Genomic DNA, 19,623 nt, shown 5'->3' on the forward strand with positions numbered 1-19,623 from the left:
GTAGGAGAAAAACACTGTTCATTGATGGAGGAGAAGAGTCGGTCACTAGGATTAGGTGATTTTCTCAGTCGGAAAGCAACAGTGCTTGAGAACAAAACTGATAAAACTGCTTCCACCTCAACTGCTACAACTCCAACTGTTCAAGCATGTGATTTGCCAACCGTACATCAAAGTACTTCTTTGGATTCTTTTGCTTCTAGAAAAGAAGTACTTGATGCAGAAATTTTGTGGACTTTGAAAAGTGTTCAGAGTCACTTCTCCTACAAGTCATCTGAGGAGTCTTCAAAACTTTTTTCCTTAATGTTCCCAGACAGTTCAATAGCCCAACAGTTTTCTTGTGGTGAAAAAAAAGTTGTGTATTTGTGTCATTTTGGTTTGGCACCCCATTTTCAAACACTTCTATTCAAGTATTGTCAAGAAATCAGCCACTACGTGTTATTGTTTGATGAGACATTAAATAGAAGTACGCAGCAGAAACAAATGGACATTCACATTAGGTTCTGGCACACGGACAACACAGTCCGAACACGGTATGTTACATCAGCATTCATTGGACATGCCACAGCGGAAGATTTGCTGAAGAATTTTTACTGTTCCACACAGAAGTTGGATTTATCCAAACTGATTCAATTGTCTATGGATGGACCATCTGTAAACTGGAAGTTCTACAAACGTTTGCAGGAAGACCTCAGAAAAGAATATAATTTTGAATGCATGGACATTGGGAGTTGTGGTCTTCACATTTTGAATAATGCATTCAAGAAAGGTGAAACAGCCACAGAGTGGCATATATCTTCTGTTCTTGTCTCCCTTTATTCATTGCTGAAAGATGCCCCAGCAAGAATAGAAGACTTTTTAAAGGAATCCAAAACACAGAAGATGCCTGTGAAGTTTTTTTGTTGCCGCTGGCTAGAAAATGTTCCTGCAGCTGAAAGGGCATTGCTAAATTGGGAGGATGTTTCACAGTATGTCAAAAAAGTTGAAAAGGGGACTTTGCCAAAAGTGTCATGCAAGTCATTTGGGATTGTAGCTGAGGCAACAAAATACAAACTAATGACAGTGAAGTTAAATTTTTTTATCTCATTGGCAAAAATTGTAAAACCATTTTTAGAACAGTACCAAAGTGACAAACCATTGCTGCCTTCTTTGCTAATGATATGTTACAGCTAGTTAAGAAGTGTACACAGCTGTACAATGTTCTGAAACCTGCACATATTGATGAGTGTGTGTCTACAGTTGATAATTTGTGTAAGTTTGATTTTTCATGCAAGAAATTCCATGCTTCGCCAAGTGATATGAGTTTAGGATTTGTTGCCGACAAATTGTTGAAAGAGAAACTCTTCAAGGAACATGTAAAAGAAAAGCAAGTAGTTGTTTTGAAGCATGAATGTCAAAATTTTATTTTGACTATGCTGAAGAGCTTGATGGCCAAGTGTCCAGTGAATTTCTATCTTGTGCGAAATGCTTCATGTATAGACCCTTCTCTAATGGCTAAAGATTCTGTTGGCTGCAATAGCAAAATGAAAAGCGTTCTGACGTACTTTGTCCAAAAGAAGAAGATTTTGCCTGAAGATTGTCATGAGATTTTGATTCATTTTGGAGACTTTATGGAGAATGTCAAACATTCACACTGCGAGTTTTTGAATTTTGACCGGAAAGAAGGCCTAGACACATTTCTTAGTGGCTTCTTTATAGGCGCAGCAAATGAAAAGGTTTGGAATGTAATTAAAATGCTGTTGATTTTGTCACATGGACAAGCTTCAGTAGAAAGAGGTTTTTCTGTGAATAAAGCTTCTGAAGTAGAGAACTTGAAAGAAACTTCATTGGTGTCCCGTCGCACAGTTTATGACTACATAATGTATTGTGGTACCATCTATGATGTGCCAATAACAAAAGAGCTTAGGATGTCAGCTTCGTCTGCTCGATCCAGATACATGCAGTACTTAGAGAATCAACGTGCTCAGAAAAATACAGAGAGTGAACAGGAAAAGAGGAAGGTAATGTTTGATCAGCTTAAAAAATTTAAAAGGAAGAAGATATGCTTGGAAAAGGACATAAAAGAATCTGAGAAGTCTATTGATACTCTTGCACAGAAAGCAGAATCTTCCAGAGACATAGGACTTTTCATTAAGTGCAATACAATTAGAAAAGAAATTTCTGAAAAGAAAAGGGAGCTCTCTGATATTGGAACCGAAATATGATTCTGTCCGCGCTCAGTGACACGTCTTAAAAGGCTTACCTCGCTTCAAAGTGCCATATGGATGGATCCAACAGTGAGGGTGGACTCTTGACGTCACTGTGCAGAGGCAGAAGAGCGACACAGTAAACTGGAGAGGTAACACAGTGCTGACAAAGCTGGCAGTCTGTCCTGTGCAAGTACAGCAGCTTTTTGTACATGCCTGTCTAAGCATCTCAGCAAGGGAACTTCCTTCTCGCTCAGCTAAAGGATGATGCCTATGAAGACAATTTAAAAAAAAAAACATAATTTCATTAGCTTCATTCAGTGCTTCAATCACAATACACTACTATGAAATCATTAACTGAAAAAAAAAAAACTACATATATTTTCACTTTTATGCACACTTAATGGAAATATATCAGTTTGAGAGGCAGTTAAAAATTACTTTGGCCAATTAAATATAGAGATAACATACTGTGCTCTTAGAATAATAAGTTGAGCATAAAATTCATTTTTTTCTCTAGAATTCCCTTGGTTTCCAAAACATTCCAATCAAGGACTTTTATAAGTAGTATAATTTTTTTCATGAATAATTCAAAATTATATGCCACTTTTAAGCACCAAAATTTGGTTCCCCAATCTATTCTTATAGTTACCTGCTAATTTTTGTTGCTATGTCTGGTTCTCCTATAAATTAATAGCTGCATTTCAATACTAGCATAATGGATTCCTTAGCTAAGGGACCAATTTAAGTGCAATGTAGTGGACAAGGCTAAACTTGCATAGCTTCTAAATACTCACCAGGGATGCCTATGCTTCCCTACATGTGTCTACTAAAATCGAGACTTCTAGGGATGCAACACTCGCCTCCACTGATGTGTTCCTACAGCCATCAGCTTCAGAATTGTGTTTTATTTTGTTTGTATAGAATATTACTTACAATTTTTTGCAGTAACATTTGTTTAAAAATTATAATTGTAAATGATAACTCGAATAGACACACTTAAAAAAGGTTAATAAAAATTACCGAAAGGCGAACTTTAACTTATAGGGATATTTAACGCTCATTGTAAGTATATTTAATATTTGAGATTCATTACAAATTTTTATTTTTTATTTTGACAGCTAACGTTTATAACATCAATGCTACATAATTTTTTTTTATTTGTCGTTACTCGTTACGTTTTTCTGAATATTCGTGGGTACAACTTAAAATGGTAACATGCACATTAGTATGACCAACTGTCAACAGGTTGTGCTAACAGTAAAAGTATTCAGATATTATCCATCCATTAGAAATACGTCCTCTACATTGTGGCTGTATTTTATTAGGAATATAAGAATGTGTGTGCTATGGATGCATCCCTATATATTCAGATGCAGCCAAAATCTGGATGACCAAGCTTCATTCAGAAGAATCAAACTAAATAACTAATTGCATAAAATTTGTGAATGGCTGCATTTAAAAAAAAAAATTTTGTTTGGTAGTAAAGAGTAAATGAAGGTAAGTGGGTATGAAATTTTATGACATATAAAAAACATATAAATTTTAAATTTTTTAGTGTTTGGAGAAACGTATGCTTAGGCTTTTTGTATGGCCCAAATTATTTTAGTTTAATAAAGATAAAAAAAATTAAAAAGTATTTACAATTTTACTTTCAGGTGTTAGAGATGATTTTTTTTTTGTTATACAATATTTCTGTTCACTCCAACTAAATAAAACAAAATTTTTTTCATTTTAATCATCTGGATACGATTTTGTACTGTACCAAATTGATAATTTTATTCCACCTGATATGGCTACACATGCTGCTAATTTACATCTGTTTATAAGGACAAACAGCAGGTATAATGTAAGAAAATACCATGCGTAGTTTAATTTAATGTGAGCTTACCGATATTAAAGAAGAGATATCATTATTGTGAAAGTGAATGGTAACAATATTTGTGTAAATTGTAATTAAGGAGCAAAAAAATGCATCTTCAAATTATGTCAGCATGACAATATTATTAACAGCATAGGAACAAGGACTTGTGATATTTTTCGGGGAAAAGGTTTTTTTGGATGGAAGTTGCAAGGAATCATGGTTCATTTTCAATGTTGGAAAGTGTTTTTATATTTGCTAGAATTGTAAGGTGCTCTCTGATTGGCCTATGACTCCAACTCCTTCCAGGTAGGAGGGTGAGAACTCATCCACCCGATTGTTTAGTCATAGCTTGGAAGTCTGCAGGAACAGAATCAGCCATTTGTACCACGCGTTGTAAGCGGCAGTGAGATTTTAAGTATTGTCATCAAACGTAGCATCGAACATTCTATCATTTAGATTCCAAGTGATATTTTGTTTGAGCCCGTGAAGGTGTTTTGTTTTGAGAGTTTTGTTTTTGTCATGTAAAGTTTATAGGTAAAAAGATGGTTGCCATTGTGCATTGTGTTTTAATGATCAGGAAGAATAAAACAGTTAAAATTAGTCTTAAGTATTAAATAGTTTATTTATTTCATTATCATTGAGAATAACCATTTATGAACTTAAACAGTAATTTTGAAACTCAGTACATTTCTTCTAGTGTTGTATGTAGCCTACGTAACAGTAGGACCATTCAGATAGCCAGAGGTCTGGAATGTTACAACATTGCTGAACAAATTTTTGGTGTTGAATAGCCTTTGTATGCTGTCATAATATATGTTAACATAGTCATTTGAAGTAGATTGTGGCATTACACTAAACTGTTTCAAAAATAAAAAATAAATCCTAGAAGATCCTCCAGTATCAGCCCTTTCCAAAAAAAAAATTGTGTTTTTTTTTTTCAAACATTGGTCACCAGGGTAGAAATTGCACAACAGCTGCATCATTCTTGGCAAGATAAAATTCATGTTTCATTTTCACTAATTTATTTTTAGTTTAGAAAGATTAATGATTAAGAATACACATATCCTATTTGTAAGGTCATGAACAAAACATTTTGTTCACAAATGTTAAGCCAAGCAATATATTTTGAATATTTTATTTTGTTTCAGTTCCATCTCATCCAGAAAAATTTATGGTAGAGGTGAAGACAAGCAGAAGCCACGAAGGTGATCTTTTACTTTAACTTATACTACTTCCTCCCTTCCTCTCACATCTACTATCTCCTCACACATCCTCTACCCTCTATTTTATTTTCTTCCTGTTCTAAATCGTTAAGGTGTGAAGCTTCACATTACCTTCATGAGGTCTAATATTTGTACACATGATTTCCTGCCCTGCTCCGTGAATTGTCTAAAATTTCTATAGAACAAGCCTGTCGTTTCCAGCTGGACCAAGGAACAAAGAAGCTTGATGAGGGTGAAGAGGTGAAACAGCGTTGTGACAGAAGCACTCTAAGAAAACCAACCCACTGGCTTGAAAGTCCTCCAAGTTTCCAACCTACAAGGGATCACAGCCTGAGTGCTTATGATGAGTATACAGTATTGTCTTAAGAGATGAGTGGATGCGTGGTCTGACCTTTCACTCATGAAGTGAAGGACTTAGAAGTCCACAGAATTCAGATCTTTTCAGAAACTTTTGGGATTGATCTACAAAAAGTTACAAATAAGTATACTCACAATCTGAGCTGTGTAACTTGCAACTTATACAAATTTCTAATTCAGTATATTCTTTAACAGTGCTGCAAATACTTAAAATAAAAATGTAGAACCGTTGTGTCTGTACATTGAAAATACAGTAAACTCCCTATTATCCGCGGGCCGATGATCCGCGGTGCGGATGATCCGCGCATGCTACGAAAAAAAACAGCACACATTTAAATCTGTATTTTATTACAAGTGAGCAAATTTGAACTCTTCTGACGAGTGTATTGGGTTCAGTATACAGTAAAACGCCACGGGCCTTCTCGGAACTCACGCAGTAGGCTGGCATGCGTTGCTATTTTTGTCTCTGTCGCGCTTTGTTTCTAGTCGTATGGTTGAGCACTTTTATGTTTACATTACTGAAATGTATTGTGTGTTAATTATTTAGTAAATAACTAAAATTTTAGCATCATTTAAAAATTTGTAGTTTTATTGTCACTTTTACTGTACATAAATGTTTAGATTTTTAAGTTGAAATTAATGTTCCCTTTTTGTTTCCCATTTTCGGCTGTTTTGCGGATTATCCGCGATTTTCACTATCCACTATTCACTATTCACTGCCACTTAATTTCGCGGATAATCGGGAGTGTACTGTATTTGGAAAAACTGACTGCGGGTTATATAGGGAGTTTAACAGAATATAATAAGACTATTTTTAAAAACTTTGTCTATTTGTATGATTAAACATGCTAATCTCCTAAACTACTAAACTAATTTTCATGGAGTTTTCACAGGTAACTTGAACGTTGCTTGGGGCAACATAAGGCTTTATTTCATAAAAATTGGCTCAGGGGAAAAAAATCTTAATTTAAAGTTTTATGAGTCTTCTCAGCTTAGCACATTTTGTAGGAAAGTCCAAAGATGGAGCTTCATTAGTTGATTTTAAAAAGGCACTCACAGAAGTTTACAGATCTTTATCTCATTGACACAGATAATCATGGTGTAGTCTTCCAAAGAACCTAATTATAGCGCTGATAGCTTTTTTTTTACCTCAGTGACAAAAGTATTTTTGTAAGTTTATGTCAGTAACAGAATTAAGTAAATTTACAAATAATAATTTAATATACTTGGCTAGGATATACTGATTTACTGATTTCAGTTTGTGTTTTCAAAATCAAAAACTTAACAGAAATGCTAAGAAAATATATCTTCAGAGTGATGCATCGAAGGGTGACTTGGGTTGTGACTCATTAAAGGGTGATGCATCGAAGGGTGACTTGATGTATGATAAAGAGCGCATCTCGGAGCTTATCACCAACAGAGAAAAAATATGCGCAGATTGAAAAATAAATGCTCAGCATAGTTTTTGGCATTAAGGAATTTCTGAATTATATTTATGGAAGACACATTTCGGTCTCATTAGTACATATTTTTAAGAAATAGATAACGGATGTGATTGATTGAATGATTGTTACACTTGTGACTGGGCTTCCGACCCGTGGCAAGGAGTCCGCCCCCCTGTTCTCCCAATTTCTGAAGCCTCTTCCTTAAGTATTTTTCTCTTCTCACGTCCAGAATCTTTCCCTCAATCTATTCCACTCCCTTCCCGTCCTCACCAGGAATACTTGCCTTCCTCTTTACGTTCTTCTCCACTCTCTCTGAATCTTCCACCCATGATCCCTCATCCCTCTATACACCATTTTGTTCAACCTGTCTCCCAGCATACCCCAGCCCCCCTTGCCCCTTGTCACCATAAAAAACTTCACCACTCACTCTACTTTCCTACTTCTGTGTAGTGTTTTCTGTACGACTGCAGCGGATGAAGATACAGTTGCTACGGTATTCATTGAGAGTGGAATACCTCCCAGGTAAACTAATATCTGATGTCAAGGTCATATTTGCCTGAGTGTAACATCAGGAACTGTCTACTGAAATGGTGTATCTGGTAAGAAAGTGTGGCAGGAACCTCACAAGTTTCTCCAGCCAGACAGGAAGAGTTCCAAAGTGCAACAGTCAAAACCGTAGTACTCAATGAAGTAGGTAATGATATACAGCGAAAACAAAAGTAAACATGCACAGATGTTTTTCAGTCAGAGGCATGATCTGCATGTGGATAAGGGTTTGTTGTTCCCTGGTGATCATGCAGTTGTGCCCTAAAAATTGCAGGAAATTATGTTGTCACTACTGCATGAAGGACACCTAGGCATTGTACGTGTTGGACAACAAATCATAATGCTTTTGAGTAATTCTCAATCATGTGACTTGTGTTAGGTTATGTTTTCCATGTTATTTACATTGTACTGCTCTTAGGTAAAAGACAAATGTAAAAAACGACAAGACAATAAGACAATATTGCATCAGTGTGTAGTTCTGTAGTTAATATGTAGGAGTAAAAATGTTAAAGTGTTCTATATAGAAAGATTAACACTTGTTTACTTTGTGGAAAGTAAATGTGCAATAAAAAACTTAAGTGGCTTATGAATTCTAACAGGGTATGGGTCTAGGTACAAAAGTGAAAGTGTCTAGTTAAAATATAGAATCATGTGCAATGGTGTAGCAAATGTCCAACTTGGGTCAAGAGACACTGACTACAAGTACACTTCTGGTACTAACATGGCAACCCACATAAGTACCTAAATTAGAAAACCTGGCAATCAGACTGAAGACATTAAACAATGACATTCCTGAACCTATGCTCATCTCTAAAATTCTTACAAATCTGCATGAAGCCTACAATCATTTTTACACTGCATGGGAATCTACTCCACTGGTTAACAAAACCGTGGCATACCTGACTACACGACTGATCGCAGAAGAGAACAGATGTGCCGCCAGAAGTTCAAAGGATGAATGTGATGTCCTTGCATTCAAAACAACCATCAGGAAATGCTTCCAATGTGGATCTGATAGACATCCTTCCAACTTTCACCTGAACACTAAAACACACACTGGACACAGTAACTCCACCATTAAGTGCTTCACCTGCTCTGGAATAGGTCATGTTGCAAGAGAATGTGCTAATAATAGGAGAACGTGTAGCATCTGTAAGAAAAATAACCATGAAAACATGGACTGCTACTTCCTAAAAGGAGAGACACACCATAAATTGTCTCTTTTCTTATGGGCAATTCTACCTACTCCAAGTAAAAGTGAGTGGATTCTGGACTCCGGATCAACGTTCCACATGACCAATCATGACAGCCTCCTGATAAATGTGATGTCTATCAATATACAGACATTGGACTGGCAAAAAAGTCAAGTAGCATGTTAGCAGATAAAGTGGGCAAGAATGTTACTGATTGCTGTGAGATAAAAGAGGTTATGTACGTGCCAGAGCTTAGTAAGAACATTCTTTCTATAGATACGATCACTCGCAATGGTGGTGAAGTGAGCTTCAAAGAGAATGTTGTCACAATCATAAAGGACAGTGAAATCATTCTTAGAGGCAGCAAAACAACAAATGGACTGTATACTATTACATGTGACAAGTCCAAGCAGCAGCCCTAAATGTCAACAATGCAACAACACAAAATATATGGCACAGAAGGTTGGGTCGTATAAGCTACGTTTATCTCAAGAATCTATCTGAAATAGCTGATGGTATCAACTGGTCTAGTAAGAAAATTTTGCATTCAAGTGAAACAAACATTGCTTCCATTCAGCAGCGAAAGAACAAAGACCAAGCAGCCTCTAGAAACCATTCATTCTGATTTGTTTGGCCCCATGACTCCAACCTCTTGGAATGGAAAGAGATACATTCAGTCCTTCATCGATGACTTCACTCATTTTTCAGAAATATCTGTTTTAGTGTCAAATACTGAAGTCTCCACAGTGGTTATTCAGCACATTAAGAAGATAGAACGAATTCAAAACATGAAGGCTTGCAAACTCCGGATTAACAATGGCAGAGAATACATTAACGAAAGACTCAGAAGCTGGACCCATTATGAGGGAACAGTTCTTGAAACTTCCTCGCCTTACTCTCCACAGCATCAAGAAAAAGCTGAATACTTTAACAGAATGTTGATGAACAAGACCAGAGCACTGATGCTCGATTCTGGTATGGATGAAAAACTCTGGAATGAAGCAGCACTAACAGACACATACCTCATCAATCGAAGTCCAACAAAAGGAATTGAGAAAACACCTGCTGAACTATGGTACAACAACAAAACTGACCTGAGCAACTTGAAAGAGTTTAGTTGTGAAGCATACATAAAAATCAACAGACACCAACCAAAAATGAAGCCAAGGAGTGAAAAGTTAATCTTCGTTGGATATGCCAGCACCGCATATTGACTCTGGGCCGCAGCGAAAAAGATTCCCCATTTAAAGTTCCGATATTAAGTGATACAGAAAGCAAGAGTGACAATGAAGCAGTGAACTCCTAACAGCTGGCAGAGCTGCAAGGAGGAGATAATACGGAACATTTAAGATATGGAAAAGAAACTGTTAACGACTCCGATGACAAAATGATATGCCATGGTTTTGAAGAAATTGAAAACATCTGGGAGATCAGCTGTTGGTGAAGGAAACCTAAGACTTTGAAGAAGAAAAAAACACCACAAAGATATGTTGACTATTGCAGTTGGTATAGTTACGTAATATGTTAATTTAGCCAACCTGATAATAAACAAAGAGCATGCCATCATGTCAGCCCAAGCTGCATTACGTAATAACTGTATACTGTATTGTTTGTAACATGTATTGAGTGAGTAATAAACAAGTGAAGCTTATATATAGTTATTAAAAAATCTAAAGTGAACCATACAACTTTAACATGGCGCGGTCGGTAAGACGCAAGACACGCAGATCGTGCCGACCGTTAAGTCTGAAGAATGTGAGAAAGTCGAAGTAAAATGGCCATGTGAAGTGCTTATCGTTGTGAATTCCAGATAAAACACTCCAATCAATATCCTTTTCTCTCAGTGTTATTTTTACGTGTGAAACCTAACACTGACGTTATACATAATGGGAGAAAACATATCGGTATCACTTAACATTCCACCCAAATTTAGCCTGGAAGGTAATGTTCATGAGAATTGGATTAAATTTAAATGCCATTTTCTTGTTGACGCCGGGGCTTCGCCCCATGAGCCTGATCATCCTCCGTTTCCCCTCCCACACCTATCCTGCCCGCCATTTGTACCGTGATGTACGTAGTTGTGTGAGTATTTGAATTGCACGCCACGAACTACCGCAAGAGGGCGCTTAAATGCAGTGCGCCGCACCCCTATATGTATTTTAATAATTATTGTTAACCTTTTCTTTTCACCCCTAAACAGTGTCACGACGGGTCAGTCAAGTGAGTGTCAATTGTTTTCTTAATATAATATTTTTGTAATAAAGTAAGTGCAAGCACGGCCAAAGACGCTCCCTAGCGGGCGACGGCGGAACTAGTATATAACTTTATTTAAACTAATTTCATGCACAAGTAATTATTACAGACAGTCTGTTCGTGGGTATGTGTATATTAATTTTATAAAAGATTCATGTTATTCTCTGTAATAACCCGGGGCACGCAGTCTGTAAAATGTTAACGGTAATTGTGTTCGGCGCGAAGGACACCATGTTTCCTGCCACGCCCCAGTCTCCTTCTTCAGCCGGCCGAGAGCGGACGTCTCTGCAGACACCCCGAGGACATCACCATTGTTTCACCGATAAGTAGCTCTGTAAAATTAACTGATCCAAATCGCTTTCTTTTTCATCCTCGGGGCCTCTCTCGGTCGGTGGGGGCTGTTTAGTAATTAATTTTTATACTCTCAGGAGTTTTTACCATATTCTTTCTACATAAAGGCTTGAGGCGGCCACGTGTGTGGGCTAATATCTCGCCTCACACGGGCCACGTAACGCCCTGAATACGAGTCTCTAGCCAGGTCCACGTGCCCACTCACGTGGTGGCGCCCACTATTTCCACAACTAGTTCAAAACATAACACCGGTAGGCCCTCATTGTATATATCGGAGCTAGCTGTAAAGATCCAGACATTCCAGATGATGCAACTGCGGAACAAAGAAAAGATTCTCGAGAATGAAAGCGCGAACACTCTTGAATGTTGCTGACGAAGATGCCACATTCTGACTAGCTGCTGAAGAAATGGACAGTTATGAAACATGAATGCAAGCCATTGATAATTATGCAGCTCCAAAACAAAACAAAATGTATGAAAGCTATGTCTTTAATCAGTGCCATCAGAGGAAAGGGGAGTCTTTCCATCACTTTTTAACAGAGGCCAAGAAATTAATAAAGTGTTCCAGATATCGGGACCAGGGAGAAAGTATTCTCAGAGACCGTATAGTTATCGGCACCCGAGACTGCTAACTTTGAGAAGCTCTGTTAAGAGAGGAAGATCTAAAACTTGATCAGGCAATGAGAGAATCTCGAGCCGCAGAAAGAAGCAAAGCATACATACAATAGACAACTTCAAGAAAAAGAAGACAAACCTGTGACTGTGGTTGCAGTGTCAGGGTGTCTACCAAATCCCAAAAGCAAAAATCAGTGACTTTTTGGGGACTTTTTGGGACCTTTAAAAAAAATTTTATGACCGAAAATTTTAATATATATTATGCATTAGACTCTTTTGAAACAGTACACAAAAAATTTTCAAGGTTATGCGCTATCATCTAACCTAAATATTCTATATTAGGCTATTTACCGACACTAAAAACAGTTTATACACTTTTCTTGAGTTTTTTCAATTCATTCTCTATTTCTAATAATTCTTCTTTTTTCTCTTCAAGCAATTTTTCCTTTTTCATTTCGAGTAATTTGATTTCATGTGCAGCTCTTTTTCTTGCATTTAACACCTCATCCTGTTCGTTATGTTTCCTTCTTACCAGAAATAGATATTTAATTGATGTCAGTTATAAACGACTTTAAATCATATATGAGTTTTGAAAATGTAAGTGTAAGTTTTTTTAATAGATTACCCTTGTGTGCAAGGACAGTATCTTTTGATAAGTATAAACAAATCTTAGAACAATGGCTCATATCCAATCCTTTATACTCACTAGACGAATGGAACAATTTAAATTTTTATGACCTTAAGTTTGTGTAAAGTTATATTATTGTTAAGATATTTTTCTTTAAACTTAAAAAAAGTGTATTTATATATTATTATGTATTTTCAATGACAATGTCTATTGCACACTGTGTCTAATGACAATAAATATTATCAATTATCAATTAGGTATTCCTTCCGACTTGCTGAGGCGTGCGTGCTATGGTGTGCTGAATACGTCTAACACAACTTTTTGAACTATTAAAACTTCACATGCAAACACCCAATGCTAATAAAAAAACAATATAAAACCGTTGAAAACATAGTTTTTGTAAACACACGTCCAGAAAATACTTCTTAATCTTACAGAAACACTTGATAATTTTTATCGGTAATCTTTTACGCAGAAAACTTCAACTAACCAATACATTACATCGTATATCCTTATACTGCAAGCATTAAAAAGTTACCGATTAACTGCATAGCCATCACGTATAACACACGCTCGCGGCGCCATATTGTCAACAAAACGATACACTACCCATCATGCCACGTAAAGCGAGACACTTGCATAACGAAACATATTTGATGTTTACATTCTTTGATTACGGTATTTGTTTGCATAAAGTAGGTTATTTTTCGCTGAAAAGTAAAAAAAAAAAAATGAAAATTTAAATATAAAATTAAGTTTTAAGGTATGATAAAAGAAAAAAATACAAAACAAGCACCCGTAGTTGTAGACTGGAAATTATTATTTCTATTACGAAAAAAAAAACGTGACCCATATGGCCACTTTCGTGACTTATCCATGACATTCGTGACCATGTGTTCATTTCCGTGACTTTTCCGTGACTTCCGTGATCGGTAGACACCCTGAGTGTGTGCTGGCAAATGGAAACCTCATTCAAAAACCTACATTAAAAGACTGACAAAGCCTGTGAAAATACCAGTGGCAGGTATCCATCGAGTTCTTACACTAATTTTAACGAGAGCATCAAAGACCCGACACTAAACACAAGTGGGAAGTGCAACAGACAACATAAGTACGGAATGTGCCCCGCATATGGCAAAAACTGTATGAACTGCCAGGGTAAAGGTCATTTTTTCAAACAGTATCCCAAACCAAAATACCAGTCACGTAAACGAGCTAATAGAAAACACTAGTGACAGTGATGTGGCAGATTCATTCCACTGTGACCACATAAGTGTGGTCACATTAGAGAGCTCACAACGGAAAGAATGGAAACAGAATTTTGAAGTTAATGAATATGATGTCACATTCAAGTTGGACACAGGGTTTGAAGTGAACATCTTGCCATTTTAAACATTCAAAAACATCTACTGTGAAGACAAAATTAACAGAGCCAGTTCAATGATTGTGTCTTATGGAGAGACTAAATTATCTCCTGTAGGTACTGTAAGGTTTGACTGTAATAAGGGTGCAAGTAAAATCAATTTTGACTTTATAGTACTTAAGACAAATAATTGTCTCATTCTAGGGATTTAAGCATGTGTAGACCTAGAACTAATTCAACGCTTGGACAGTGTAACCCAAAATTATAGTGATACCTGTGCCAGGGAAGTTTTTGTTAAAAATAAAAAAGATAACGTTAATGTTAAAATACTAAGAGTTAAACTTTACAAGCCTGATGTTACACTGGAGTACTGGCCTGGTAAAGAGATGTATGTCGCAGACTTGCTGTCTAGAGCATACTTAAAAGACCCTGTTTCTGAAGATGCCAGAATGCTAGAAATAGTGCATGCTGTGCAGTGCTTGCTCTTTAATAATCATGCTAAGGAGGAGTTGGCAGTTGCTAACAAGGGCATCTAGTAATGCAGGACCTAGTACGGTACTACCACCACGGATGGCCCAAACATGTATCTCAGGTACCTGATAAGGCTCAAGTCTACTGGAAATATAAGGACAACCTGTTCGTAGGAAATGGCATTGTTCTGTTAAATGATTTAGAGTGTGTTAGGGTAGTCATTCCAGTAACATTAAGAGGGGAAATGCTTAAATTATTACATGAAGGACATTGTGGCAGATAAATGTAGGCAAAAAGCCAAGCATGCCTTGTACTGGCCAGCGAGGAATGATCACATTGACCTGTTTGTTAAAATGTGCCAAGTTTGTGAGATTAGTCAGCCAGCCAAACAAAAAGAGCAGCTGTATAGTCAACCCCCTCCTCAGCTACGATGGAAGCAACTTTCAACCTATATATTTCAGCATTATAGTAAGCATTACCTGGTCATAGTAGACAAGTTCTTTCACTGTTTAGAAACTATCCCTATCAAAGACAAAACTGCTAGCACTGTTATTGAGGCATTTAAGAATGTATTCTCTACACATGGAAACCCTAAAACTGTGTATTCGGATAATATGCCGTTTAATTCCTTTCAGTTCAAGCAATATTTAAAAGAGATCCAATGTGAGCTAATAACAGCAAGTCCCAGAACTCCCAAAGTAACGGACAAACAGAGAAAACTGTCAGTGTAGCAATGTCAATTCTCACATAAAGTTGGTTAGAATCCAGAGACTTCAAGAAACAGCCACATGAGTAGAAGGTTGCATTCCCGACTGCCAGTCACTAGTTCAAATCTGGAGCCAAAGATCCAAAGGAATAGGGAGTCAAGTTGAGGAACAAACAGGGGTGCAACAACTAAATTTCTAAAGGAGGGGGCAATATACCTTTTTATAAAAATCATCGATCCCCCCTATTGAAGCGAGGGGTCGGGGGGGCCCTCCCCCGGGAAAATTTGTATTTCAAGGTGGAAAATGGTGCTATTTAAGCAGTTTTATTATCTAAAAATTGATTACACAGCACTTTCTTTGCCCCCGTTTGCCCCCACTTCAAGGTTTCAGAGGGGGGCAAAATACCCTTGCCCCCCCCCCCCCCCCCCACCCCCCCATTGTTGCGCCCCTGGGAACAAACAGGAGCAAATGAGAATGTAGTACAATAAAACAGCCAGTGATAGGCCAGATTCACTTCAGCCAGGGCAAAATGTAGTGATAAGCACAGGAACAGGTGTACCATGGGTTAAAGGTAGAATTGTGGGGAAGATAGCCTCTCCCATCATATCTTGTAATGACCAGCCAAGGAAATGTAGTTAGAACTGAACACATCCGTAGTTCTTATACTGAGTTGTCACAAAATTGATTGGATAAATATGATTACCACCTAGGCATAACTCTTGGCAACAGTGATAACTCTCATCCAACGAAAGTGGCTCCTAATGCTAGTCCCAATGCAAATACAGGTGCTCGATAAACCGAAAAAAAAAATTGTCAAAAGACCCAATACTGTCTTAGAGGAAGTGAGGTGTGAGAATGGTAGTCTGCTTCGAAGGAATTACAATCAAGTTCCAATCAAGTACAGGGACGGATATTAAAAAAAATAGCATGAAGCATCAATACGCGAGTGTAATGGAGTTTCTAGTAAAAACCTTTAGCAAAAAAAAATTTATTGTGCTCTTGGTCTTGTAAGTTTTGGATTATTGATTGATAAAGGTGTTCTCTTTTGTAATAAAAATTTTTTTATAAGGGAACAAGTTGGTATGGACAGATTCAATTTTTTAAAGGTGTGGTAAAGTATTGTTTTTGATATGTTAATGCTAAGATATATTCAAAACAAGTTTTGTTATGTATAGACCGAATCATTTGTTCAGAGGTGTGGTAAATGTTGTTTTGATATTGATCTGTTAATGCTGTCAAGTTGTAATCAAAACAAGTTTCGTAAAAGGGAGAGATTTATTTCGAGAGAGACAATTGTTAACTAGGAATAACAACACAAGCAAAAATTTCAAAACAAAAGTCAAGTCTACACATCTCACAGTCTGCTTTACAGAATAGTGTTTTGTTGAAATATGCCTAGAGACACAGCAGGAAAATGATAAATAAAACATAGTTCTGACATGTTTCCATTTTGCTAAAATAATTTATTTTTGAACTCTTACTTATATAGATAAACTTTTCATGGCCTCACAGAAAATCTTTTAAGTCACGCACACTTTTTTTTGTTAGCGCTTAAATTTCCCGCAGTGATTTAATGCACGTTTTAAGACTGAAACTATCAATATTACCAATCATGTGCCAATGAGAAGTGTTAATGAATGAATTCTAATGTTTTTAAGAATGTGGTTGTCGTATATGACGTGCTGTGTAGAGAGGGTGGTAGGCCTGTAGGTTGAAGCCATGAGCAAGATGGCTTCTTGTGAGGTGGTTATGATGTGTGTGTATTATTCAGGGGGTTTTAGGACAGGGTGTTGGAGTGCGGTAGAAGCAATTAGAACAGGCTGGGAGTTGTGTAGCAAAAACACAAGAGTGGTTAAGCCAGATGCTTAAAAGCTTGACTACATTGTTATTTTTGTACCAAATGCTATTTAACACGGTCATTTTAAAGATGAAAGTGACCAAACGCTTGGGTTTAGAGATGTTTGGAACTGTTTTCAATTCCGTAACCATCAGAGCCTTATCGACAACTCAGAAGATTGCACATGCAACACAGCAGAAACTGATTAATCAGCCTCACAGAGAGTGTGGCAGACTGCACTATAACCTATAGGCCTACAGTGTGTGTAGTTTAATGAGTGTAAATTTTCTGTAGTGCAGGAAATTAAAGTTTTCGAGCATGGTAACTGAAGTGTACTCAATATAGCTAGCAGGCATGTCAAATAAATAAGGTGTAGCACACTGTCCAAGATAAGGTGAGACTTTTTGGCACGTGCTGAAAAGAACATTATAATTTTTGACAGCTGAATATTCTTAAATAATTACCAAAAAAAATTGTCTACGTACATACATGATTAGCTAGTCAGGCGAAACACAAATCTGTGTTTACGTTCAACTGTCAAAATTGTGATGTTCCTTTCAGCACCTATCAAAATTGTCTCACTTTATCCTAAACAGTATGTATTAGGACTAATTGAAAACTCAAATATAAGATGATTTTAGTAATGAATATTTGTGTTAAATAACAAGAAAAATTATTTAACATATGACGTCGTCCGGGCCTGCGGCCCCTTTGAGCCCGATATGACACCGCCCAACCACCATCTCTATTCAAACCTCCCGCCCGTGCGTGCGTGTGTGCGTGTGTTTCCAGCCCGGCAAGAGGGCGCCTAGATGCAGTGCGCCGCACCCCTAAACGTGTAATTAATATTGTAACCCTTTTTCTTTCATTCTTCTGCCCCAGTGTTTTGTAATCATGTGTTTCTCCAGTTTAAATATTACATTAATTATAAAACTATAGACGTTGCCCGGGCGGACCCGAATAGGCACGGACTTGGACGAGGGTAGAAATGTTTTATAATAATTCTCAATAACGACGTAAACATTAATGTATTTTAAATTGCCAGTAATTTTTATATATTTATTAATGTAATCTATTATTTACTTAAATTTCGCCGGGGCACGGAATCGCAGAATGTTGTAACGGTAATTGTGTTCGGCGCGAAGGGCGCCATGTTGCCACCTGCAAACCATGATCTCAGCCCAGTCGTTCTCTCCCGCCAGCCGAGGGCGGTCGTGTCGCTGCCTTGAGGCGACCACGTGCGTGGTCAGCCTCCTCTAAGCCGATTCGTGCCTCGGGCGTTTTCACAGTTGTACCAGTGAAGGAACGTGTACGGAAATAAATCGTGAGTAAAATAAACCAATTAACTGTGTTACGTGTCTTTGTGTTCGGGGGACCACGTGGGACCCCAACCTGGTCGGCGGCGTGTGGGACGCCCTGAGAGCCCACTGCGTGGTAGAAGCGTGCCCGACGCTGAGAGCGGCATTAGGTAGGGTCGAGAGCGGCGCATTTAATATCTAGAGGGCCAAATATCTCGCCGCACACGGGCCACGTAACGCCCTGGGTTAGAGTCTCTCTCCAGGTCCACGTGCCCACTCACGTGGTGGCGCCCACTATTTAGTACCGATAATTTCTCCATAACACCGTACGCCCTCACATAGTTGTTGGCAGTACATTGTTGGTAGAACGATTCAAGGTGATTTTGCCTTCAGTGGCGTGTATGCATTTCCACCAACAAATGGAAAGAATTTGAAAGCAAACAGCTGGCAAAGTGGTTCTAATTCTCTAACACAACCCCCCCCCCCCCCCCCGCCGACTCTTCTGCCCTGAAATAAAATCCTGCATATTCTCGTGTTCATTAGCAGTGATATGTGTCTACTATAACCTATGAGATTATGTTGGAGGAGTGATGAAATGACAGGGTAGAGGAAACTGGAGTACCCCCAGTAAACCCAGCAGCTCAGTGCACATCCGCACATTTTGATTTTAAATAATCCATGCGACTGCTGGGAATCGAACCCAGATCCCCTTGGTGGGAGGCCAGTGGGTGAGCTAGCAGCACAGACACTATACAGCCTTAATACGAGATGGCAGCAATGTAACTGCACTGCCGCATATGTTTAGCAAATGAATCTGCAATAAAAACATAGTTATAATGAGGTTACTTTTAATGTCTACATAAAACATTCCACAGTTAGAATGACAATTTTTCATCCAGAAAATAAATTATATAATTGCCTGTCTAACGTTTTGCTCCTACAACACCATAGAAATTTTCCTGGAATTTTTTGTGTATTGTTTATTGCTTACTGCAAGTTCTCCTGTAATTGTTTTATTGTTGCTTGTAAGTTTTGTTTTGAGTAACAATATGTTAACCTATTTCAAACCATTATTTAAAAAAAAAAACATAATAGTTTAAAATTTACCTGAGAATGTTTGCTGTATTCCCAGAATCATTCTTGTATCATCTCTTCTGTCATTTTCTTTCTTGTTAGCTAAAGTCAAAGGCAGCATTAAAAATAATCTGAAACACAATTAATATTGGCGGTGAAATGCAGTTTTAATTTCAAATTACTTTTAGTTTGTTCTTATAGTCAGAGTTAATTTT

The 19,623-nt window shown here is 37.5% G+C and overlaps 1 protein-coding gene across 1 annotated transcript in view; it reads left to right on the forward strand.

The window, feature by feature from the left end:
* LOC134535253 (uncharacterized) overlaps positions 1-19,623 on the forward strand; it is a 228,081-nt gene that overhangs the window by 184,996 nt on the left and 23,462 nt on the right. Inside the window, exon 3 of the mRNA XM_063374325.1 lies at positions 5,196-5,252. Coding sequence (XP_063230395.1) covers positions 5,196-5,252 — 57 coding nt within the window. The remainder of the gene's footprint in view (positions 1-5,195; positions 5,253-19,623) is intronic.

The sequence above is a fragment of the Bacillus rossius genome, chromosome 8, assembly GCF_032445375.1.
Source record: "Bacillus rossius redtenbacheri isolate Brsri chromosome 8, Brsri_v3, whole genome shotgun sequence".
In the NCBI taxonomy this organism is placed as follows: Eukaryota; Metazoa; Arthropoda; class Insecta; order Phasmatodea; family Bacillidae; genus Bacillus; species Bacillus rossius.